Below are 27,201 nucleotides of genomic sequence, written 5' to 3' on the forward strand. Positions count from 1 at the left end.
TTTTTTTTTTAACGTATACATAAGCAACCAATTCTCTGAGAAAAAGCACATAGCAAAGGAAGCACTAAGGGCCATAAAAACAGCCTCCAGAACTCTCCCCAAAACATTCATTTTTTATTGATTGATTCTACTATGAGGACTACCATGTTTGGCAAAGGAAAGTACACTGCCATATGTCTTAATGGCTTCTTGACTGCTGTGGGTTGTAATTAATTTGTTGGCTAGGACACTCGCTTTTGTCTGCTCGCTCCACAAGATTTCACGTGTTACCTAATTCTTGTTTCAATAGAATTGTATGTCATTGTGTTTATCCAGTATGGGCTCAACATTGCCTCTAGATCATCTTTTTAAATGAATTTTGTCGTTTCAGAGAATAAAACTGGTCTCTCTCATCTCGTCAGCAAAGCCATTCTGTTAGGAAAACTTAACTTCTGCTCCTTATGAGAACACTTTCTTCAGGATTTGTTGGATACCTGGAGTACCAGGGGCACTTAGTGAACAATCCAGACCGAATGGAATTGTTATGTTTGTGAGCAGCAGGCCTCAAGGACATCACTGAAGCCGCTTGTGAGAAAGTACTGAAGCTGCCTGTAAGAAAGTACTGAAGCCACCTGTGAGAAAATAATGAGGCTGCCTGTGAGAAAGTAAACGAAGCAACCTTGAGAAGAAGGAAAACAGCTGGCATACGTGACTGGGGGCTGAATGTGAAGCAGGATGCAGGTGGAGAGAGCCGTGCACGTGAACATAGAGACTTAACGAATCATATTTTAGCTAGGAGCGCGTGCATGATATAGTTAACCAATTAGTAGAGAGCTTGCGCATGATACGGAATTGGAAGGGCTATATTAACCGGGATGTATCAACAATAAATCGGCATTTGCTTGATCATATTGGTCGTCAGCAGTGTCCGTTACTTCCGCGTCAACAAGGATTCATATCCTTTTACGTCCCAGGAAACTGCAGAGATCCATTCCAACGAGGAGGAGAAGGGCTTCCCTTTTTGCAGGAAGTTAGAACCTACCTTATCCAACACAGAGCAGTACTGGGTATCCACCAATAAAGCAAATGCAAGGTAGGCTAGGAAGAAGTAATGGCCTTATCTCTAGGAGTGTATGGGCATTTTCATTACTCTAAACTGCTTATTGAGGCCTCCAGATTGCCTCTTGTTTTCCCCTTGGCAAACTTTGTCCTGAACTTTCCAGAACTAAATTATCGACTGTCTTTGCCACATTGCCGAGCCATTTCAAAGTCCCATACAGACTACAGCAAAAGCAAGTCATGCTCTGAGAGTGTTACTAAGGCATTTTCTTTGATCATACCTAAACCTGCACTTACTGCATTATTTCAGAGTCACAGATGGAAAGGGGCCTGTATTTATACAGTACTATCTCAGCTATGTATGGATGACAGAACCCAGAGTAAATTGCTCTTTGCGCTTGTTTTTCTGGCTCTTACAGAAATGAACAGTACATTGAATTACAGCACTATTTCAGCACATTAGAGTCCAAGGGTTGAGCTGTTTCTAAACTAGTCTCTATGTAAATAAATGTGTAAAGCAGTACCTAAGTTGTTTTACAGGCTCAGTGTAAAAGAGGAAAATTAAGAAATTCGTGGAAGCTTTGTCTAAATAAATATGAAGAAAAATGACTAACAGTTCTTTAGTTTCACTCAAAAAGTCCTTAGTGGGTTTTTTTAATTACATGGCTTTGGAACAATACAAGAAAGTAATTTTCTATCTTTTCATCTGATTTATACCCTTAAAGGATCTTATCTTCACAAAGATTTTGTTTGCTAGGTTTTCATGCAATGCTACAATAATTCTTTGCAATAATGCTTGAATAGAATTTTTTACAAGCATTTTAACAATGGTTTTGTTTACTTACAGATTCTGTCTTTTAAAAATAATTAAATCTGTCTTTTTTTTTTTTTAATTTCAATACATTTAGTTTAACAACTGAATCTTGTAGTTCACTAGAATAAAGATACAGATATCAGAAGGGGATGCTAAATCCTAAGTAAATGTTGCCGTTGGAAAACAAATCACATAGCTCAAAGTTACAGGTTTAGATTGCTTCACTTCTCTCACCTACTCTTTCTTGTCAGAAAATGTAAACAGAAAGTAAAAAGTATTTTGGTGGAAAAGACAAAGTTCATCCTTTACCAAAAAAGAAAAATAGTGAGAAAAAATCCCCAAGTCCCTACCCTTGTACTCCAAATCAAAGCCTCAAAAACTTTCCAACCACTGCTACAAGAAAAATATGATTTTCCAAACTTTTGAAAAATGCCTTCTCCTAATACTATCGTGTCCCTGAAAAAAAGTGAAGTTCAACGTACAGAAGATGGCAGCAAGGATAATGAACCACTTGCTCAGCTCAAGTCAACTCAACAAAACCTCCCTCTTTTACACACGGTGCTTGGTCCCTCAGAAAACTGCATATTAAGGCTGTCCAAGCTTTTGCAATTGATGGCAGTTCAATTGCCTCTTCAGGCACTCCAGCCAGAAACAATCTTTGTTACAACTCCACTCACCATTTTAGGGCCACACTGAAGCTACAACAACCCTGCACTTGGATGCTGTTCTGTAAGGACAGAGTCAGATGTGACCACACACACCTGGGGCCTGCACACGCAACCCAGCATCACACAGGCAGGTGTTGTCACAGTTCATTGCAAACTGCGCACAACTCTTCGCAGCTCCTTTCAACTTTGGGTGCTTGCTAATAGTAATTCTGTCCTAATTATTGACAGAACCTCTGTCAGTTATCCATTTTAGAAAAATCACCCATTTTAGAAAACCTCCAGAATCCTTTTCCAAAGTCCTAAAATACTAAAGCACAATAAATGAGTGTCAGATTCAAATATTTATAGGAAGTAGGCTGGAAAACAAAGACAGCAACCCATAGCTGAGCTAGTCACTTGTGGCCTGGGGGACCTGTATTATTTGTCCCTGCATGAACAAGTGCATGTTACTGCATGAAACTTATCACCTAAATGTTCAACACTGCAATATTTGTTCTCCCAAGGCAGACAATTTGATAATAAACAGTACACCCACTTCCAGCCAAAACAAGCAATGAAAGAACATACATTCTGCTTTCTTGTTTGAGAAAACTTCATTTCAGTGCATGAAAACCAAAGAGAACACTGTGTACCAATAGCAAGTATTAGGATTCCTTACTCCTGGTTCCCCTCTAACTGATGAGGGGAGAATGGTTTCGAAGGGAGGGGGAGATGAGATCTCAGCGTGCGCACACAAATATGCAATACATGTGCTTAATGGAGCCTGCCTTATTTTATACTATTTCTTTTTTCCTTATTATTCTACAAAAATATTAAGAAAAATAAAGAATTTCAATGCTATTAAAAGATCATAAGTTAATTATTCTCTAGTCAATTTTAGTGAGGAAGTCCTTCTGGCAACTTCACAACTGCAACACTTGAAAATCAAGAATTTTCCCTTTGCCAGCAAAAAAGGCGTTCCTGTGGCTATTGCTTTGCTCGAAAATCTACTTGGAAATTTGTAAGTATCACTGAACCACTGAATTATTTGCCAAGTTGGCAGGCATACTTAATGAACCACGGCAAAGTCTTTCTCTGATCACTTTATGAAAGAGGTACGCTTGGAAGTGACCCTAGAAAACCCACTCAAACATTATGTCCTTAATATCAATATAATACATTTTGGAAAGGAACTACTTTGATTTTTCTTCCTCATGTGGCTTTATAATTACCATGTCCTCTTAAAACAAAAGAAATTTATTTCAAAACATGAATTTAAAAAACAGTGCGATTTGAAAAGCTGTATCCTTACTTCTTCTGTAAATAGTGATCAATTAAAAATAGCAGCAGAAGTCAACAATGAGAAATGGCTACAAGTACCTGAGCCTTATGAAATTCTGAGAACCTGCTAAGGTTCTGATTCAATAAAGATTTTAAATATTTCAATGCCTCATGGTAATTTGTATTTCTCAGATATACAATTAAATACCTTACCGAAGCTGAGCGTACGCCTAAAATGCCATCTCAGTGTACATGAGCACAGCTCTGCATAAGGAATTCTCCATTGTAAAATGTTAAGGAAACTATAAAGATTGTCTGACCAATATTGAACACGCTTAATCAGTGACGTTTCATGGATAACTCAGTGACTGAATTAAAGGTCAAATATTCAAAACCGGTATAAAAAACATCTTTACTAAGAACTTCTGGAAAGGAAATTGCGTATCATTTGAGGCCATTAAACAAATCGCATTACTGATACTGACAAGAACTCAGTAAAATGTTTGCCAAACAGTTTGTTTGTCCACGAAGTATTCAGTGAAAAATATACCAAACAGGCCACATTACAGAAGCAACCATTTAAAAAAGTCAATGTAAAAATAGCAATTATATTCTCAACTGCTTGTTAACCCGTCCGTTTTCCAAAACACACAGAGCACAAGCATCACATGGATCACTTTTCAGTCTCATTCTCAGGTTCACTGTCTCCACTATCACTGTCTCTTCCGGGGTGTTCTGGCATTGTTCGATGTTCTTCTACTTCGGCCTCTTTGAGTTCTCCTTCCTTTATCATTTCTTCCCCTACCTTGTTTTCTTCTTCTTCTGCATCTTCCTGCATGCCTTGCACTTCACCTTCTACTTCAGTCTCTTGAGTTTCAGTAGTTTCTGGTTCTTCAGTCATGGCAGGTGGGGGCAGTAAACGCTAGATGATTAAAAAAGAAAGGATTTTCAGTTTCCACAACAAACCAACCTATATGGCCATCTATTCCTATTTTAGCTTGAACTGTTCACCTTACATTTAGGATTTTACATTAGATAACAAGTTAACAATAAAGACACGAAAAATTTAGAAGCCCTAATCATTTGTCGGCACTTAACTCCTATATAAAAAAAATCTTGACTCACACGATGGTCTTGTTAGACACACTTTTTCCTGAAAAGAGGATGTTAAAAACTCAGTACTTCCAATTCAAGGATATCAAACACACTTAATTATCCCAAACAGCCAGACAAGTAATAGGGCTACGGTAAATCCCTACTTGGAGTAACACACACATTCCTACTGTAATCACATCTGTTACCATTTCAGACTCCTAGATATGTTTAACTTGCCTTTTGAGGCCTTTAACAGGTCTGTTTTTAACAACGCATTCCAGTAACTTCCCCTTGAAACGTCTTACAAAATGCTACGCAAACATTATCTGTACTTACGCAAGTGTCACCCACAGCTGTACAGACAGAACAACGCAAGTTCCAGCAACAGTTAAAGAAATGCTTAGATATTATTTGCATAATACTTCTGGAAAAGTACTGTAGTATATTCAAAGTGTTTTGCTCGAAACCAAAAAAAGTAGTTTGCAAACAGTATAAGCAGCAATGGTGGCCATATTACAGACTTCAGAAAAAAATACCAACAGTACAGTAAGCTGAGGCGGATGTACGCTATGCAACTCCAGGCTGTACAGAAACACACACACTTCTTGCAGCCTGACATTATTTAATGACTTGATGGATATTTTCTTGGAATACTGTGAAGCATTTTAATGAAGAGAAGGCTTGAAAAACCTCCCATGATTGATTTTTTGTTTTGCTTAAAGGCAACATGGCTTCACATACCAAATTAAGTGTTTAATTACAGTGAAGTCTTACCTTCAATTAGATTACACTAATATTACAAATTTCTGATAAGCTTAGGCAAATCTATGAAGCAATTATGAGTACTAAGCAGAGATATGCAAAACATTTTTTATAGACTTTGAAGTTATCATACTGGTCCCTATAATCCACCTGTTCACAGAAAAAGTGTATTTCAAAACCAGAGATCCTTTAATTACAAAAATATATTCTTGAAGCATGAGACAAACTCAGACTTCTTCTGTGATTTAGTTAGACGCATGTTGTGCTTCGTGACTACCACTGTTAAGACTAGTGTAAAAGAAAAGGAAAAATATCATGTTGTACTAAACAGGGTAAAAGAAATAAAAGAAATTTAATGCCTGCTTTTCTTTTTTTTTTTTTTTTTTTGGTAGTTTACTTTTTGGCTTCTCCTGCAAGGAGAATGTGATTCATTGCCACAGTAGGAAACCACCAGCTTTGTAACTAATTTTAGCTAGCAATGGATAAGATAAGGATGCTAAAAAGAATAACTGGCATTAGCTGAAGGATCAGGTCCATATTTGATTAAGGTGTCAAGCAAAAATTTTGGTAAAATTTAGATGCTGCCATCTGCTATTTAGGACATGTATACACCTCTCCGTTTTGCCAAGGCTATTCATTTGCATCCGAATGTGACCAACTGCACAGTTCACTGAGTCTTCATTACATACAATCTGCACAGTTGAGAGATCTCTAACTATATTAGACAAACTGGCTCCAAAACAAATCTCGTTATGTGCTCACAGGATTGGGTCTCTATCAAAATTCTATGAGCTCTCACTGCCTCAAAAAAACCCCCAAACAAACAAACAGTTACAAAAAAGAGGAGATTTTAGTAGAGTTACTCCTCTTTCTCTATCCCCTTTTCTTTACAGCAGACAGATAATTAGAGTACGTCCCCAAAATAGTGAGAAAATATCCTGTTCACATGGCAAAGGCTTTTTCTGGGTAGCAAAACACTTCTAAGTTGGCTGAAGCTATGGATAGCAAGATTCACTGGATAAGAACTGCAGAGGAAAATAAATTTTCTATCTGAAAGTCTGATATTCAGTTAAAGGAGAAGTTTTGGGTTCTGGTCTCTACTGATTACACTGTTCCGTATTAGATGAAACAATCACTTGAAGAAAGGACGAGCAGGTGACAGAGAAACATCCTTGCATTAAAGAACAGAACCTGGATCTCACAGACAAGTACCTTGGACTAATTTGTTCAAGGATACAGAGCCATGCTCACACTCTTTCTCCACAGCCAGCTAATAGAGTGAGTAGTGTCCTTTCACATCTTTTTTTTCCACTTTTGGAAATCTTTCAGAAGAACAAAAATCAACAAGGGAACTTCAGAATACCGTGCAAGAATTCTAGGTAATATAATCATTATATACCCCAGACATTAAGTGGAAGCTGATGCAATTGAGGGGTAGCATTTAAGACCTCTCCCTTTCTGTTTACTATCAATGACCACTAGGCATCTACAGATCCAAGCGTTCCAAGGAAAGGCAGCTGCCTTCTCGGTATACTAACTAAACTACCTTAAAGCTCTGCTCACATACATAAGAAGATGAGCTGTTTCTAGTGGGTTCTGAATTCTGCTTCAGGGATTAAACACTGACAAAGTTAGGTACAGAAGTGAGAAAGCATCTACAACTGCTTCCAAGCCCATGCTACTTTGCTTGGTGCTGAACTAGTGCTGAAAAAAATTGCTCCAGAATAAAAAAGCCACAGCTGCTAACCAGCCTGGATAATACAGTGAGCTAACATGGTTAAAAGAGTTCGAAGACATGACGTGGTCTTTCTACACACTGTAGGCTTGTCATGAAAACCTCTATTTTGAAACGTTATTGTACCATGCAGTGGTGCTATGATACCACTAGCTGCACTTACCTGAAACATGTTTACTTCAAGTGAATACTGGACAGGCTAGTTCTTTAGTACTAATGAGGAATTTGGTGGCCCAGACAGAGCCACGTCTAGCACTCGGCATCAATTACTCCTGGGTTTCGGGCCTTACATTGGGGCTTAAATTACTAAAAGATACAGCTCTTGCTACTGCAAGACTTTAAAGGCCTCAATATATTCACTCTCAGTCATAAAACTTTCTTGAATTCTAAACATAACAGGAACAGTCTCAAATCTGAACAGCATCTCATGTCACTCACTAAAAACCAATTTTGTTTTAAATGCACATGTTCCAAAAGTTAGAGGGTCCTTACCTGCTGGTAGTGGCGTGTACTCTGTATCACGTGCATATACATATTGTAGACAAAGTTAGCCATTTGAGGCATGTTCTTAATAACATGTATTTGGTGAGATGGTCTTTCTCCATTCTAAGGAAGCGGAAAAAAGTGGACATTCAGTAAGCAAAGTAAAACAACTGTTATTCAAAGGTTATTTAACTATATTAGAAAACATAAACCCCAAGAAACTAAATAATGCTTTTCAAAGGAAAAAAAAAAAGCTAATTGCTTTGGACAGACTGGTAAGTGTAGGTCCTGCACTTTGGTGAACTAGATTAATCATGATACTGCAGCTCAATGAAGAAATTTCAAAAGGAAAGGCCACGTTCTGATGCTTCCTCCATAAGGCGCATTTTGAACTCGAGTCATTTAACACACACAAGGCATAAATAGCGTAGGATCAGATTAGGACTTAGACTACTTGTCTACCACTGTCCAGCTCCTTCTAGCTCACATTTGCTAACCATATACACTGCATTCTTTGTTGAACAGTGGACCTGAACATTTCAGCTCAAGGGCTACCTCCCAAACTTGTCAAAAGCACTTAAGACCAGGGAAAGATCTGTAACTGAATTTTGAGTTCATGTAGGCACCCCTTCTCAAAGCTCCAGGAAGCACAGCACCTATGCTCCTCAATTTCTTCATTTAGCATCTTACTCTGTGTGTCCTGTGCTGAGCAGCTTAATACAAACCTTTCCCTAAAGATCTAGTGCAGTATTACAAATTACATTTTTTGTATTTATGAACCTAGCTCAGCAACAAAACTCTTTTGTGATTCTGGATCCAATTAAAAAAAAAGAAAAAAAAATTAATCGGTTATCCCGAATTAATCAGTCAAATGTAATTTTACCTCTTTTAATAAGAAGCTATTAGCTTTATGTGGCCTTTTTTTATTTTTGAGAAACAACATTATTTTGTTTCACCACAAGATCAAAAATATGTAACGCACTAAAAACTTACCTATTTATTATAAAAGAAAAATATTTAATCACTTACACAGTCAGAACTTAGGAAAAGGCAGGCACAACAGAGTTACACTGATAACTAAGTTTAGTGAAAAAATCAGTTAAAAACAGCTAGTGTGTATCACGATATAAGTTAACTCTAGGATCATAATTATCCAAGAGGCACTGGTTTAGCAGAGAAGATGGTCCCATCTCTTACAGCCCACTCAAAAGAATGGGCAAACACACACTCCCATCACAGACAGCAAAATTCAGAGTAGCTGTTCCTACCTGTCTTGCTGTTGGAAAACACTCTGTGGGAATGATATGGAGGTGAAGTGGTCGAGCTGTGAGTTGGCTGAAAGCTGGAGTTAGCTCAAAGCAGTTCTGAAACAGTGATACTCTTGCAAAGATATAAAGCCCGAGCCTGGCTCTTGACATGGCAACGACTAATCGTCGGACATCCCTTCAGAAAACAAACAAAATCAATCATGTTCTTTTCACAGATGACATAGTTGCAATAAAAAAACCCCAAAAAACTAGAAGTATACCGAAGTCTTAATTAAAGGAAATATAAAATCATCTGCTAAAATACTATTTTGTCTTTAGTTTTTTCCCCTAGGTACTGTTTCAATAACTACCAAATTCTAGAGCCATTATATAAAAGAGGGCTCATTCTACAGATAACAGTATGAAAAATCACCCTTTCCAATTTTCCCAGACTTCAGAGGTAAAGATTTACATAGAGAACAAATAACAACAGGATTTCTGTATCCCTGAATGATTAAACATGAGTTTGGTAACTCATCTAGGTACTACTGAATAGAAAAGTCTTCCTTCACCCCACTCCAATACAAACAATGCAAACATTTTAAACTAAACTTCATAATGGAACTTACACAGTGACGAAACACTTCTGATACAAAACAAATATAAAGCTCACTTACAGGAAAGAATCCACGAAAAATTTAAGCCTGCATTTGTTCAACAAGCATTACATTCCTATCGTTCTACTAGGGTGAAACCAAGTTCAGCCTATCTGCAGTAATATAAACTAAATATAGTTTAAGAGCCATTTCTAAAGGATAAAGTGCTTGTGAAGAGGGTACCAGGCAGTTATAAAAGGAAGTATGTCTGAACCTCATTCAAAACATAGCATTAAACTTAATGTCTACTACATACTCAAATAATTGAACACTTTTGTGTAATGCACTATGAACATCTTTCTGATATAGAAAACAAGTAGTTTACTGACACTACAAGAGTATCTTATTACATACCTAAGGTGGCCTACAGCTTTGGTACGCACTAGTGAAAGGAGAATATAATCATTTTGTTGACCTTGAAATCTGTCCACAGTTGTTACCTAGAGAATCAAAAACCAAGAAAAAACCTCCACAGGTTAATCTTTGCCATTTCAATTACAACATGGCACCAAAATTTTAACATCAACTTCAGACTGAGACTGCAATAAAGACAAAAGAAAAACCTTTAACTCTGTTTTAGTTGACCTCTAACCAAAAATCATCAGCCTGTTCTTTTTGGGAGATGTTGGCAGGAGCTTTTGTCTGACTTTATACTGATTCTTTTGTATTTTCATTCAATTCAGAAAGCTAACAGTGGGGTGCTAATACCAAAAGATTGTGGAAAATCATCAGTTTTATAATACAGAATTTTAACCTGCAGAATTAGCACGAGACTTTTAGAACTGTGTTTTTTATTTATTTCATCAGATTTGCCATCGCATATTTTATCAAATCATTTCCACTCTGGATGGATCTTTCTAAAGGTGTGGTTTTGAGGGTTTTTTTTCTTGAGGACAAAATAAATGACATAGAAAAGTGTCATTCTGACCAATGTAATCTGTAGCCTTCCAACTTCACTGACTTCAGTTTGTTTGTATGTCAAATTACAAACAGGCAGAAACAAGAGCGCTATTAACCAGGGAGTACTTGCACAGAAAGCTGTGAATCTACTCAACTAGTCTGTTCTATGATAAGACAATGTGGTGGTTTCAGCTGGGGTAGAGTTAATTTTCTTCATAGTAGCTAGTATGGGGATACATGTTGTGTTTGCTGAAAACAGTGTTGATAATGCAGGGGTGTTTCAGTTACTGCTGAGCAGTGGCTTACACAAAGTCACAGCCTTTTCTGCTTCTCACACTACCCCACCAGAGAGTGGGCTGGGGGTGCACAAGAAGCTGGGAGGGAACACAGCCAGGATAGCTGACCCCATCTGACAAAAGTGATATTCCATACCATAGGATGTCATGCTCAATATATAAAGCTGGGGGAAGAGGGAGGAAAGGGTGGATGTTCAGAGTTATGGCATTTGTTTTCCCAAGTAACTGCTAGGCGTGATGGAGCCCTGCTTTCCTAGAGATGGCTGAACAACTGCCTGCTGATGAGAAGCAGTGAATGAATTCCTTGTTTAGTTTTGCTTGCCTGCACGCCTTTTGCTTTACCTATTAAACTGCCTTTATCTCAACCTACAAGTTTTCTAATTTTTACTCTTCAGATTATCTCCTCCATCCCACCTTGGGGAAGTGAGTGAGTGGCTGTGTGAAGCTTGGTTGCCAGCTGGTGTTAAACCATAATGGATTCGTTTAAAAACAAACAAACTAGGACCACTCCAATAATTGATATATTTTCAAAGTCACCTTGTTTGGTCGTCCAATCAGTGGATTATTTCCACACCGCTGATTAATGACATCACGGATCAGGTGTTTCTGTCCATTGTATGTTGTCAGGATACTTATCTTGTCTGCAGGATAACCAAGCAGGCACATATACATGAAGACTGCTACAACATACTCTGCTTCACCAAGATTCTTGAGTTTAAAAGAGGAGAAAGGAAAAAAAAAAAAAAAAAAAAAAAAAAAAAAGAAAAAAAAAGAAAAAAAGGGGTTATTCAACTCATAAGGTTGGGAAAAATAATTCTGAGACATTACCGTGCATTTAAACAAAAATCTCAGTGCTGAGAAACATCTATATATCTGATCTTTCTTTGACCATTTAAGAGTCATTTTGAAGAACAAAAGAACTACAAGTAGGTTTAGTAACTTCATTCTGATTCCTCTTTAGACGACGGCTGAAAATCTCCACATCAGTACTACTGTTAGTCACTGGTTGACACTTTCCAGTATCTAATCAGAAGCTCTCAGTTTTATTTCAATACAAGATTAAAATCTAAATATTTACTAGTCCATTAAAATGATATTTATGACTTATTAAATATTTACATATTTGTATATAAATGCTTTATATGCTTAAAGCTGCCCAACAGAACTGCCACCTTAACTGTATTATTACAGAACTCAATCAATACAATATTTCACTTTTCCTTCTTAAAGGTCATATGCCAAAAAAAAAAAAAAATCTGTTATGTAAAATTGTGAAACTATTATTTCACAGAATCATAGAATGGTTTGGCTTAAAAGGGACCTTTAAAGGCCATCTAGTCCAACCCCCCTGCAAGCAGCAGGGACATCTCCAACCAGATCAGGTTGCTCAGAGCCCCAACCAACCTGGCCTTGAACATTACCAGGGATGGGGCTTCCACCACCTCTCTGGGCAACCTGTTCCAGTGTTCCATCACCCTCATTGTAAATAACTTTTTCTAGTATCTAATCTGAATCTACCTCCCTCTACTTCAAAACCACTACCTCTTGTCCTATCACAACAGGCCCTGCTGAAAAGTTTCTCCTTGTCTTCCTTATAAGCCCCCTTTAGGTACTGGAAGGCTGCTATAAGGTCTCCTCAGAGCCTCCTACTATCCAGGCTCAACAGCCCCAACACTCTCAGCCTGTCCTCACAGGAGAGGTGCTGCAGCCCTTTGATTACCTTTGTGGCCCTCCTTTCTTGTTAAAATGTATTACAAGCTGATAGTCTACAGATACTTGTATTTAAATACAAGGGTTTAAAAAACACTTAGCACTGATCTAACATGGTTCCAAACAAGCATGCAAAATAGTTGCCGCGACTCAGTCTCCTGTAAGCTGAAAGTGAGTTTTAGTTGAAGTAGAATAAATAAACTCCTTTCAACTACTAATTAGGACAAAGATACCTGGATTATCAAATACAGTTATTTCTACTGAGGCCATAACTATTCAATTTCAAATGATCAGCTGTTATTTTGTATTCCGTAACTTTTTTCTGTGCCATTACTAATAAAAAATGTCTGTCCCAAAGCATCACTGTTTTGGCTGTAAGAAGTTTTGTCCTATTTCCAGACTGAAGTTACATACAGCCTGTTTAAATCCCTTTTCCATCAACAAAAATTATCTTTCAAGCAGGCTAAAAAGTTATTCTCAATTGCTGACATTTATTCCTGCTCTATTTATACTGGGAATGTCACTCCCACTTGGTGTATGTTTGACTAGTCCAGACATACCAGCTTCCTTTATTTCTTCTTATTAAGTGGGCTCTGTATTACTTGGAAAATGCAGTTGCTACACACACCAAACACCTGTGGGTGTAAAGCTATTCTACAAATCTTAATCCCCTTTAAGTCTGGAAAGAAATGCTGCAATTCACAAAAGGAGAAATAATACATGGCAGGAATTTATTATGTCATGAAAAACCATGCAATGCCACCACCATACTCTACTAACATCTCTCCAACCTCAAGATTATGAAAAAAATTATCTGTAGGATGTATTAAAAGTGTTTGCTCATGAAAGCACTGTTGTAATGATAGAGGTGTTCTGTGTCCTTGAGTGAGTGTTGTCAGTCTTCTTTGGCCCAGGAGTGGACTAAAGCAGAGCTCAGATTCTCAGTTATCAGAATCTTGTTTTTAAGGCACTAATTTTAGCTGTTCCACGCAGCAATTTTTTTTTCCTTTTACAGTACAGTCTTACAGCTTAAAAAATAAAATCATAAGAAACTCTCCCCTCCAAAAATCCTGTCTTCAAATTAGAAATGAGATATAGTGGATTATGGCTCACCATGGTTTTGTTCATTAACAGCACACTAGTTTGTATTTTAAGAAAAAGTGAGAGGAACCCAAGCATGAACTATGGATATTTTTCATATCTTTTAAAAAATAGATTAACTAAGCTCTCAATTATCTTCACAGGAAAAAAAATACCATTAATATTATCATCTTAAAGTATATTGTTTGCTTTCTGCAATATTAAACAAAATATAAGGCCTCCACCTAAAGGCTTATAGGAAGACAAGGAAAAACTCTTGTTGGGGCTGTTGAGGCTGGGTAAGAGGAGGCTCTGAGGAGACCTTATAGCGGCCTTCCAGTACCTAAAGGGGGCTTATAGGAAGACAAGGAGAAACTCTTCAGCAGGGCCTGTTGTGATAGGACAAGAGGTAGTGGTTTTGAAACAGAGGGAGGCAGATTCAGATTAGATACTAGAAAAAGTTATTTACAATGAGGGTGATGGAACACTGGAACAGGTTGCCCAGAGAGGTGGTGGAAGCCCCATCCCTGGTAATGTTCAAGGCCAGGTTGGTTGGGGCTCTGAGCAACCTGATCTGGTTGGAGATGTCCCTGCTGCTTGCAGGGGGGTTGGACTAGATCTCTTCCAACTCAAACTATTCTGTGGTTCTATAAGGTGTTAATTCCACGTTTGAATTAAATGCATTAACTTGCACACAGCTCAAGCCTCTAACTTTGCTGAAACCCAAACTGGTAATTTAGGCACCAGAGTTTGCTTTCATCACTGTTTTTAAAACAGGAATAAGAGGACTGAAAATACAACTATCTCATTACAAGTCTAAAAGGTTTTTCTATATTTAAGAGAAACAGACGGAAGCTGTTGTTGCTGGTGTTATCTGAAAATTTAGCTGAGAAATTCTTACATATATTTCCTGCAGTACTGTTTCATTATTTTATGAACGGACTTTTTAGCATTCTCACATATAGATCAAATCAAAACAGTGACTCTTCAAACTCAAATATGTGCCACAGAGCAAACTTTGATCCCTCATGTACAGAGGAAATGCTACTGTTTATTTCACTATCATGACAGCACAGCTGAATTACAGTGGACTTCAACTTGCCATAGGCCAAAGCAACATTTCATAATGAATTATGTACCAAATCTCACCCCTCCCATAACATTGAGAAAACAGAGACATCAAGCAAAGCCTCCCTCTTTGAGAAGAAAGCACAACATAACACATTATATTCTTCAACGGTCAAAATTAATTAAAAGGAGAAAAAAAATAATGCATATGCTTGACTCAATTATCTGAGAACAAGAATTAAACATCAGTTTACTGTAGTCTAACAGTTTGTCTTCACTGCAGATTTAATAAGCCATATTCAGATTAAATAAAGTATACATGTAGTATCTCTCTTACTTGATAGAAGTAAGGATTGGGTTCAGATTCTCCCACACCATTGAAGTCTTCCACGTTTATAAGCTGGAAGTCATACAAAAACCCAGCATTGGCTGTTCTGAACTCTGGCAGAAGCTGCACGTGAGGCAGGTTACCCAGATTCTTGTAACGCCAGTTGTAGAGGTTACACAAACTGTCCAAAAACACACAGAGACAAACTCCAAATAGTTAAAGTAGGTTCCTGAACTCATTCAAAAGTTCAGATGCACACAAGTCATCATTTTGAAGATGAATGCTTCTGTAGGTTTTCAATGGAAAAAAAAAAATTGCTGGATAGCCTGTACATACAAAAATGAACATACCTGTACAAGCTATCCAGCAATTATTTTTTAAGTTCTGATTCTGTTTTCTCCCACAGAAAACTTATGACTTCACTTATTTTTAGAAAGCTCAATGCAGTACATTCATCCTTAAGCCTGCTATATTTGATCAGCTTTACACTGAAAGGTATAAATTTTGCAAAGAAATCTAGTAGGAATTTTCATGGGGAACAAAACTTAAGGAATATTAATGCTTCTTTACAAAAAGGAAAGAGTAAGGGAAAAAGGATTTTCTGCATCACCTGCTGTAAAACCTCTTATTAAAAAACTATATATATATATTTTCTTATTTTGTTTATTGCCATGTATTAATATGAGATGTGAAGGGAAGCAACCAAAATCTACACAATTCTGAATCGTATCTGATATTGATAGTAACGTAATATGAACCAAAATGCCTTAGTCAAAAAGGCACAACAATATCCAGACCAGATAAAGTAGCAGACAGTTCATGAGGAAGCTATCTATGATCAGAAAAGAGAAAGTATAGGAAGTTATGGAAAACATCCTTGAAGAAACTTTTTGCAAAGAGAAGGAATTTTTCTGTCTTATCTCTAAAATAAGCCTTGGATATATTAAATATATTAGTCTAGAAAAGGAAGCTTCTGCAAAAAAAAAGTCTCAGTTGTAAAAAAACTCAAATGCCTAGACAATTAAAATTCCTTTAAGTAGCATTTTCCTTAAAGTACACATACAGTAGCAAAATACTACTACATAAAAAAAAAAAGTAAAACTGATTGCACTTCAAAGTAAAATCTGACTTCCTAGTCTAAGCTGAAACAAATGGAACAAAACGATTAATTAGTTTTGCAAACTCCTATCTTAACAACAGAAAAAGTTTCTGATACTATGTGTGCTTTTCTAATTTTTAACCTGGTAGTTTCTTACAATCTAGACATGCCATTTTCTCTGTCTCACCTTGCTCTTGCTCTCCCTTGTGCATCCAAATCAACAGTTGGCACTCCAATACGAACAAAACGTGTAAAAAGGGACTGCTCCATGTTGGAGTATTTTTGAAAAGCCATGTTCTTAATGACTGGTGGCAACTGATGATGGTCACCAATCATAATCCACCGCTTCAAACGACTGAATCCATCCTGCGGATTCTAAAATTGCAAAATTACATAGTTATAACTATTACAATATAATAAAGGCATTTTACTGACTTGCCACATATCAGCTTCTGATTTGCAGCTATAGAGTTTGCACAGAGTTCCTGAGGGAGTCCGTGCTTCACTTCCAGAGGTCAAATTTTATCTTGTGATAATCCAAGATCACAGAGTCACATATATGCAAGAAGCACATTTTGCTTACTTATGAAATCTCTTAGCTCCTAAAAGAGGAAAGTGATGACTCTCAAGCTCAGGTTGCTAAAAGCAACCACAGATAATCTTCACTGGAGGCACAAAAAATTTCAAGACAGTGTGAGTGAATGTGTTGAGTTTAGAATGATCAGAGTAAATGTTTTTAGCGAAAAAAACTCAACTTTAAAAGCAACACTGTTGGTCCGCTATCACAACAATCTCTTATGTTACAGAGCCAATGCTACCTGGCTTCCTAAAGACTGTGCTATAAATATCCTCTGTGCCACGTTAGCTTCAGTTTCCTTCTTTCCTTCCCTGCATTAGCAGTACCTTTCCAGCTGTAAGACTTCCATTCAACTGTATCACAATCTGCATTCCTTTATCTACCAATTGTTGGTTTACCAAACACAGTACAAGCTGCAGTTAATTCCAGGCTAAATGTTTACCAACTAGCTAGACAAAAGGTACATAATTACTGGGCAAAACTAGAAGTAGAACCAGTAACCACTTATTTTCTTTCTATGGAGTTGTAACATCAACTAGAATGTCTCCTCTCTACTTGGTTCCAGTTCTCCTGAAAGTTGCAGGTGCTTGGAATCTCTCCGTCTCTGTTAATCTTGACTGAAACTGACTAAACACCACAAGCAGACAGGATGACACAGAGTAATTATGTAGGCCTTACGTTCTCAGGAAACAAAACCATTATTTCATAACAAGTAATAATTTTAACAATGATTAACATTAATTAAAATTAACAATAATTTTAAAATGAGCAATAATCACTATTAAATGAGAACGAATAAAAGTAACAAAGTCAAGACCCAGTTTACATAAATATTTTTGCTTTTTAATTTTCAAAATGAAAGCCTGCCAATACTACTATTCAGTCAATAATAGCAACATATTTAGAACCTATTACCTTACTCCATAGCAGGAAAACACAAGGATAAACACTAATGTAGAACAACATGAAAGTTCTTACTGTCCACTCAAGTGGTAGATAACAGTTACAGGTTACTTTGTGCACACGATATTTTCCTTTTAATACTCTATATTGTTCAAGAACATAGAATTTAGATTATCATTTTTTGTAATATATTTTATAATTCAGGTCTAACCTGCAACAGGAGAGGTATAAAGGTTTCTATCTCCAGAATCTGAGCCGACTCTTCCATTAAGATGTTGTCATACTGAGAAAGGAAAAGTAGAGATGTCCATCAACCAATACAAATTAATACTATTATTCAGCCTACCAAAAGAAAGCATGAATTACTCATTTGGTTTTTGATGGGTGGGACAGTTACAACAGGATTTTATCATATAGGTAAAATATCAGTATTACTAAAAACTGATGTCAGAGGGTGAAATCCTACTGCACCAACGGCAGATCTATCTGTACCAATCAGGGCTTACATCTAGAAGGAATCCATGACTGAACTACATGACGTGCTTCTCACATACCATAACACATCCGCAAGAGAAAAGCTTTCTGCAGTGGAGCAAACTAATTTGGTATCTTCCCACTGAAGTAGAAAAGAAGCACTTTTGTGACCCAATATAGTGCGTTATTGGATAAAAATAATACTGAAAGACTTATTGGTGGTGAGCTTTTGTTTCGTTTTTGTCAGATAAAAGTCTGTACTAAATTAATACCTATGGTTAAAACTGCAGAGTGAAAACAGCATTGCATTATTGTTGTTCTTCCTCAAATTGTTCATTTTTTAGTGAAAGTTACAAAGGCCATGTCCTTTTTTTTTTTCCCTAATTCTGCCTTTACTTTATTACTCAATCACATCACTGCAGTTCATCTAAAATGGCAAAACTGATTTTTATATAGACATGAACTATCACAGTGTTTTTGCATATACAATAAAAGTGATCTCATCTTTTGCTTAGAGAAGTTAAATTTTTCTTCAGTAAAATTACAATTTGAAACACACTGGTGAAAAATGCAATTCAAAATAATCTATTTGCCTAGATCTAAGACAGAGAAAAAGTTTTATACAGGGGCGGGGTGGGGAGGGGAATACCAAACCCAAAAAAACAATTAATGTAGTAATACTGGTACAATCATTACTTTGAAACCTAATTCAACCAGGTCATGTCGTTTCAGAGCAGCATGAGTACAAGTCATTGCAATGATTTTTGCTTCTTTCACCAGCAGGTATTTGGATCTATCCAGGCCACTGCGGAGAAGTTCAAACGCTCTGAATTCCTATGAAGGAGAAAAGAAAATCTTAGAAGTCAGAATACAAAAAAAATTATTGCTTATAAAATGTATTCACTCAAACTATCTGGCCACCTTCTTAATGTGACTAGGCAAGAAAGTCAAAAAGGTATTTACTGTTAATCCCATCTGAATATTTTTTCATGCTAAACCTGGAAACAAAAATATTTCCAAAACAGTATTTTAAAAACACATTCAAGAATTTCGCATCCTCTGTGCATATATAAACTTGCAGATAATTATTAAATTGATTCTGAGGAACTCTCTCAGAATCTCCCCAAATTTTGTTTTAATATATCTTTCTAATTCCTACTTTACTGCATCAGAACATCACAACAAATTCAGTATTAGAAAGACCAATACAGTTAATACGACCAAATGATACTCAGATCACCTTTACTGTAACTTTTAAAAGCCTCTGAAGTAATTCTGGGAAAAACAGAAGGTAATCTGTTTAAATTACTTCTGAGTTATCTGATTAAAGGAAATTCACAGTAAATACAAGGCCCTGTGAGGATCTGAGGAGCAGTGACAGGAATACCAACCCTAGTAACCTAATCAGTGAAAACTGAACATCCAGAACGGCTGCTTCCTAAGATCAAAATAAAACAGATTAGACCCTTGTCTCTATCATGAAATGTGCCTTTAGTTCTAAAAGGTGGAAATTCTCACCTGAATGCATTGCAACCTAATGAAGCTGCCTAGAGGTACATACTCCTTTTACGATGTAGGGCAAAGGAGAATTTTGGAACTGTGTAAAGTTTTTAATAGGATCAGCCAGATCCTTTAACTCACCTTTAATAGTTACATGTCTTACCTCAAGCTGAGTGAATATTTTCTTAACATGTCTAAAACACCCTTCTGCAATTTCCATATCTTCTTCATATGATTTCCCTTTGAAAATTGGTTGAGGAGCATTTGCGAAATACTGGTGAAAAGGAAAGAGACTGGAGACATCCTTAACATCTGGCAATTTTCCACCTTTAATTTTCACTTTGCTGATATACTCCTCCCAACGAGACATTACCTATGGCAAACAAAAGCGTCATACTGATGTGTTTGTATATTATGAAGTCATTGTCAAGGTGTAGTCTTGCACACACAGTATAAAAAAAAAGCACAAAAGCAAGGTATGTCTAAATTAGCATTTGACCTTGTCTCAGGACAGCATTTTTGAAGCTGTGGTTGGTTGACCTTGGCTGGCTGCCAGACTCCCACTCAGCCTCTCTCACTCCCCATCCTTAACAAGACAGGGGGAGAAAATAAGAGGGAAAAGTTTATGGATTAAGATAAAGACAGAGAGATCACTTAGCAAGTACCATCACAGGCAAAACAGACTTGACTTGGGGAAAATTAATTTAATTTATTGCTAATTAAAAACAGAGTAGGATGGTGAGAAACAAAGACCAAACCAAAATCATCTTTCTTCTCTGCCCTCTCCTTTGCAGGCTCAATTTCACTCCTTCATTCCCATGTCTTCCACCTCCTCCCCACCCTGAGCAGTGCAGGAGGAATGGGGCTTGTCATTCAAGTTCATAACACCACACCCCTGCCATGCCTTCCTCCTCACATTTCGCCCCTGCTCCAGCATAGGCCTTCCACAGGCTGCAGTTTCCTTCAGAGCATGTGCACCTGCTCCAACATGGAGTCCTCCACAGGCTGCAGTGCAAATATCTGCTCTGACATGGTCCTCCATGGGCTGCAGGACAACCTGCTTCACCATGGTCCTCTCCATGAGCTACTGGGGTAATTTCTGCTCTGCTGCCTGGAACACTTCCTGCCCCTCATTTTCCTTCTGACCTTGGTGTGTGGGCTTGTTTCACACACTCTCTAACCCCAGATGCTGCACAGTGTTTTTTGACCTTTTCTCACACACTTTTTCACAGAGGCACCACCAGTGTCACTGACGGGCTTGGCTTTGGCCAGCTGGAGCTGGCTGTGTCCATTACAGGATAGCCCCGGCCTCTTCTCACAGAGATCACCCCTGCAGCCCCCACTACCAAAACTTTGCCACATAAACCCAATACAGAAGCAAATTTCTTGCTTATCTCCATTTACAGTACTTTGGTTTAAATACCAAGTTGGATTATTTTGGGAGGAAATTGAACCAGAAGATGAGCTCTAGCAGTGCTCCTAGTACTCTACAACACCTAATGACTCACACTACAGCTCGCCCAGAGTACCTTCTGTAAAAACATATACAGTGTATACATTTGATCCTAAGTACCACTCTACACCTCTGCGTAAGCCAGACTAATTACTAGTGTAGACCATGTCACTGAAAAATACATGGAAGGGAAATGAAGGACATACAACATACAGAAGATAACTGCTGTGTATACTATGCATTTGATTTCACACTGGCATTTAATACCATAAAAGCTTTCTAGCAGGATCATCAAGTAGGTGGTCTAATGCTTGTCCAAAACGTAATGCAGCCCACAGATTTTCCTGTCTGAAGGAGAAACTCCAGGTTAGAATCTTTGCCAGAGGCCATGAAGAGCAGCAATGCTAGCCTTTCAATTGGTTAGTCATCAGGCAGGAGTTAAAACAATAGCAACACAAGTAAGTAATGTTGCAATTATAGCTTTAGCTGTTACTGTATTTTGAAGTACCAAAGAAAATGTGGTTTTTTTAGACTCAATTCTGAAAAATTCACTTCAACTTTTACAAAGTGTTTCATAACATATTGAGGTCATACAGTTTCTGTAGAAGTATTTCAGTTCTTACTTGGTATAAGAAAAAGTGGCCAGCTGTTTCACAAGTGTAAGAAACATCTCCTGGGACTCCAAGACTCTCTTGCAATCGCCCAACTTCTCGGAGAAGTTCAAGTCTTCGAGCTAGCACATAATTAACTCTTCCATACCTACAAAATGGATTAAATACAACAAAAGTTGTACTTAAATACAGATAAAACAATTTTAAAGTAAATAAGTATCCCAATGAGCGATCATAAAAAAACACCCTCACCCCTCCCACAAAAAAACCCACGCAACTACTACCAGGTTCCAACACCCAAGAATTTGCTACATGCAGACTATTTCTATCAGTTGATCCCTAATAATTTACAAAGCCATGCAAGAGCCATTACTGTAGAAAAAGCTCCTTTTATCCTATCTCTTCAATAAAAGCTTCATAAAGTGTCAGTAAAATATTCTCATAATGTACCTGTAAAGCAGAAAAGCATTACTTCCAATGTACTGTTTAGGAACTATGGTTCGCTACATATCACACAAACATAAGCAAGTTACACAAGTCTATGGACCATCATAAATAGAACCTACACCCACAGTTTCAGTATGATAAAGCTGACTTCCTTTGGCAATATACAGCATGTCTTGCAATAATGCTTAGCCCACCATAACAGACATGTCTAGATCTACATATATGAGGTCCTGTACTCACTGTTGCCTTTTCACTAACTTTTATGACTGATTAGTCTGTAACCTAATCCTTCCATTCTTTCTCCTCTTACCCAATTCAAGCCCATTTTTTTTCCTTTATAAATCAATTTCCTTAATCCAAGCACTCCCCTCAGTACAAGCAGGAAAAAAAAAAAGTATCACATTTTCTAAAAGAAAAACCCATCACAATGGGTTCTACTGTCTTATTTAGAAGGGTGAGAGTAGTTAAAGCTGAACATTTGAATTTACTAAGACACAACTGAATATGATATTGCTCACAACTGGAAAAAACAAGTTTCTCAGGAACTGTGACAGTTAAGATCCTTGGAATATTAAATAGTTTTTTCTTCAACAAAACTAATCCATTATAATTACAAATGACTGAAACCAGTCGTTTGGGTTCCCCCCCCCCACTTCCAATGTCCTCCTATTTCTCACAATTCAAGTTATACGCCCTTTTTTATGGAAGAATTTCCATTCATAGAAAAATTTTCTTTAGGTGTGATTGCCTTTGTGTTTAAGTGACAGCACTAGTTTAATCAGCTCCTCTCCACTTCATGTTCTTATGCCCCCTGCCCTGCTTTGCTGTGCCTGCAGAGGGAGCAAAAGAGGAATACTAAGCTTGCAAGCAGAAGAAATTTATTAAGCACCATTGTGCCCTCTAAAGCAGCCTGATACAGAAAAACCATGAACTCAGAAGTGACCTAAAAGCAAACAAACAAACAAACGACATATGGGAAACAAACTTCTCCTCTCACAGTAGTACAGCCCACCTTCAAATATGTTCCTCAACCCTTATCCTCCCTCCCAAACTGCCAGAACCTATAGAACTTTGCAGTAACGTCCTGTAGGTCTGGAGCTATCCTCAAAGGAATGAAAATAGACTACGTAGAGTGCCTCAAAGAAAACTCCTTTTAACTGCTGTTCAAGGAATATACTAAACTGTGGATATCATTAAATAAATATCTGCCACAGTATAATTTCATTACAGTTTTGGCTATCAGATTTCTGGAATACTTTGACTATGTCAAAGCAATCAAATTAAAAACAAAAAAACAAAAAAACAAAAGGTATTTATTTTGCTAAATGAAACTCAACTACACATATGTGGGTAACTTTAGTGACTATATATAATTTTTACTACAGCTTTTGAAGTCCAAGTATCGCTATAATAATCCAGTACTGGACAGTTCAGTTATTTCCAGCGCACGACCCTTATACCCCCACTTACATTTATGAATGTGTGTAATCCTACTGACGTCAATTGGACTAACCTATAACAAATGTACAAATATTTAAAAGAACAGGGTCTTAAGTCATGTGCCGATATAGACTTGATAGCTTTCCTTACATATGTGTTATTCAAAATGTGCTATTTACCAATGAAATAAGCAACCTTGTAATCAAGCAATATTCTGAGGAATTAGAAGTACAAAGTTTAATTTCATGTTTATATTTATGTATGCAATATTCACCATGTGTCGTGGTGATAGTAGAAGTGATATCATATTTGCACAAAAAATTCCTAACTGCAAAAACCTATGTTTATTTTTCAACTTTCTCTCACAAAAAAGATCAATGGTCTGAAATGTATATGGGCTCAGAACACAACGGACTATTTTTATTCAAACAGTTGAGTTTGAACAAGCCACTGCCTGATTCTGCCTTTGAATTCTCAGAAGAATACAGCTTCTCTTCTGAATAAGAACCAAAATTATTTAACCCTGTACTGAAAACAAGCACACTCTGAGTTACTGGGATTCAATAATATGGCAAAGGTAAAACTTCTTAAGCACAGCTTCTAGCTCATTTATGAGGGAGGCAGAATGGATTCAACACATACAATTTGTTATGGTGTTTATGCCAGTGCGTGTACCATTAGCATCTCCTTTCTCACCTGCTGAAATCTTTCTCTGTCTCTAATTCCTCTTCTCCATGACCCAGACGCAGGAGGTGGCGCTCATCAATGTCTAGAGCCATGATTTTTTCAAACAGCTGGTTCAAGGCCTAAAGATTGACAAGAACAGGAGAAAAGCGAGTTTTTAGAAGTTCAGAGGCTCTTGCAGGGGAAAACTGAAGAATTACTGGTTAGCCAGCTAGGAAATTATGCCTATTTTGGTATAAATGGAAGTCAAAGCACATACGAAGTTAATACTGAAACTAGAGCTCTAAATCTTGACAACAGGGAAATTAGCCTACCAAAACTCTTGTATTTGCATACTTTACACAACAATTAAATTTTATTTTACAATTTTATAACAATTTTAATATTTGATTCAATCAGTTGATTTAGTTGATAAAGCTATCAGTTTATAAAATTGACTGAAGAAGCACACTTTGCAAACATTGATTTTGTTAGATGACTTAAAACCATTTAACTTTTACTATACACTAGAAGAGTGTGATCTGGTATTGACTGGCAGGTGCTGTTACTCTATTCCATATGAATAAATAAATTTTGCTGAACTTCAAGAACATGTATATACACCATGACAGACTGAACTCAATGCTAAGGCAGACTGCTGCCTAAGAGGAATACAGTAATCCAACAATTACTTGTTGGCTTCAAGACGCACTATATCTCCTGCTGTAAGCTCTCAAATTCTCTAACAGCTTAATATCAACTATCCAATTCAGTGTATTTCAAAGCAGTAAGTTTGTAAGCACTGGATCATCAAGTTAGGATGCCTCAAATTATTTCCTTCCTTTTCTCCCCAACAGACATAGTCTCAACTCTTTCTTTCAACTTCACTACCTGTTACTCTCCCACAATCCATTGTAGACTGACCTATATTATTCCAGGTTTTAACTCCTCACCAAAATGAAGCCCCATCCACTATTCTTTCATCAACAATGTAAGTGTTTGATCTTGCTTTGATGGACAAAGATGAGATATTTTTGAGTTGTATGTTCAGTTAAAACAGCTCATAACAGAGATAGGATAGGCTAATTAAGATGACCAAGAAACAGAAGACCCTGGTTTCTAAACAGACCTGAACCAGATTTAGAGTGAGAATCTTTGACGTTTATAATAATTATTATTAATTTATATATGCTTGACAATTAGCAGTTAGACTTCATCTCTTATGAATGGGAAGCAAGCATTCAGCTGAGGAAGCCATGATACTTTTCATGCCTTCCCTTAAGAGCATGAAGCACAAAGTAACCAGTGCCCATGAAGGTTAGTTAGTAAAAATCTGGCATGAGGCAGTGAATGTGCAACCGTAAGAACTGTACAGACACTTTTTCGAAATACTTCCTAATTTCTACCCCCAACCAATTAAATACATTGAAAACTTCCGATGAACAGCTCAGAACTACAAGCCTGAAATTCAAAAACATAATCTCACATTATGAAACTAGCAAAACTGCACACAAGCCAACTCAGGTTTTCATTTTTAAGAGACAACTGCAATTCCAAACCTACTGATTTCAATACCTGCTGTTCTTCTTGATTTTAATTAAGGAAAGTTTTATACATGACTGACACTTTACCTGATTAGAGTGGGTAACTATAAGAGTTCGTTGCTCTGGGAAATTATGATAAAGATTGGATATTATCTGGACTGCTACATCAGTTTTTCCAGTGCCAGGTGGACCCACTACCTAAAAACAAAACAAAAAAAGAAAAAAAATTGAAACCAAAAATCAACACAAAATTTATCAGAATATTGCACAATACAGAAATATAGCCAGTTGGGAAAAAAGAAGAACAATCTCACAAGACACTGACACCACACATTAAAAATAAAAATTCTTCTGTTTCATGTGCAATTGTTTGCTGGCTTCTGTGAACTTCAAGAACATGTATATACACCATGACAGACTGAACTCAATGCTAAGGCAGACTGCTGCCTAAGAGGAATACAGTAATCCAACAATTACTTGCTGGCTTTTGTGAACTTCAAGAACAAATACAATACATCATGCAACACTAATTCAGACTAGTTAGGCAGATTCCTGCCTAAGAGGAATATGGGAATCCAGCATATGAAATACTATTCTGTTTCACAACCCAAGAAAACAGACCTCCTCAGAGAAAAATGGCTGCTTAGCCTCAGGACAGGCTAAACATAGAGAAACAGTGAAAAAAGTATCAAAACACTTAACTAAAAAAGAATAAGGTGAGGCAGATACAAAAACAGGAAACAAAAAGAAAAAAAAAAAAGAAAAAAAATAGTCTATTAGTTTTATTTACTCAGAAAATTACAACTGATGATATAGAAGTAATATGGACAGTTAATGTTTTTATAGGGTCAATTACACCAACAACATTCAAAAATTGACCTCTGAGACATTTTAAAGGTATCAAAGTATTACAAGCATCTCAAAGTAATTTGTTCACCATTAAGAAACATAGAATAGCAGGTTTTATATGTATCTACACATAAGAGGAAGTTACTTTTCTTCTTTAAAGCCCCCCAAAAGAGAGGTAGATGGCAGTTTATAATGCATTATACACTTGCATTTGAAGGTCACTAATAGTTCAACCAATATTAAATGATAATAAGAAACAGTACGCAATGCTACTTTAAAAAAATTAAGACAAAAATATAAAGTGACTTAGAGACCCTCTCTTCAGGATTTTGTGTGTTAATCATACATTACAAAATGGTAATTAATGTTTTCATTTTTGCGGTCTTCTTTCCTATTGACAATACACCCAATAGAAAACAATACTCCTATACACTGGCATGGGTATTCTTAGACAAACACTCTAGTCACATAAAATCCTCTAGTTCAAATCATTCCAAAAAA

General features: G+C 36.9%; 1 protein-coding gene across 3 annotated transcripts in view; it reads right to left on the reverse strand.

Moving 5' to 3' along the window:
* Positions 1 to 4,176: 4,176 nt before the first annotated feature.
* The window catches only part of AQR (aquarius intron-binding spliceosomal factor), a 54,964-nt gene continuing 31,939 nt past the window's right edge, over positions 4,177 to 27,201 (reverse strand). For 2 of the 3 annotated variants that reach the window (XM_086748321.1, XM_086748320.1), the window contains 13 exons: positions 25,939 to 26,049; positions 24,341 to 24,450; positions 21,770 to 21,905; positions 19,857 to 20,066; positions 18,890 to 19,027; positions 17,931 to 18,002; positions 16,427 to 16,614; positions 15,150 to 15,321; positions 11,492 to 11,662; positions 10,113 to 10,198; positions 9,124 to 9,298; positions 7,865 to 7,978; positions 4,177 to 4,702 (listed from right to left, as the gene is read on the reverse strand). In XM_086748321.1, the coding sequence (XP_086604447.1) occupies positions 4,454 to 4,702; positions 7,865 to 7,978; positions 9,124 to 9,298; positions 10,113 to 10,198; positions 11,492 to 11,662; positions 15,150 to 15,321; positions 16,427 to 16,614; positions 17,931 to 18,002; positions 18,890 to 19,027; positions 19,857 to 20,066; positions 21,770 to 21,905; positions 24,341 to 24,450; positions 25,939 to 26,049 (1,932 nt within the window). In that variant the 3' untranslated portion in view covers positions 4,177 to 4,453. Of the gene's footprint in view, positions 4,703 to 7,864; positions 7,979 to 9,123; positions 9,299 to 10,112; positions 10,199 to 11,491; positions 11,663 to 15,149; positions 15,322 to 16,426; positions 16,615 to 17,930; positions 18,003 to 18,889; positions 19,028 to 19,856; positions 20,067 to 21,769; positions 21,906 to 24,340; positions 24,451 to 25,938; positions 26,050 to 27,201 lie in introns of those variants that run through there. The other variant, XR_015258628.1, reaches the window with a different exon arrangement.

This window comes from Chlamydotis macqueenii, chromosome 5 (assembly GCF_036417535.1).
Source record: "Chlamydotis macqueenii isolate bChlMac1 chromosome 5, bChlMac1.mat, whole genome shotgun sequence".
In the NCBI taxonomy this organism is placed as follows: domain Eukaryota; kingdom Metazoa; phylum Chordata; class Aves; order Otidiformes; family Otididae; genus Chlamydotis; species Chlamydotis macqueenii.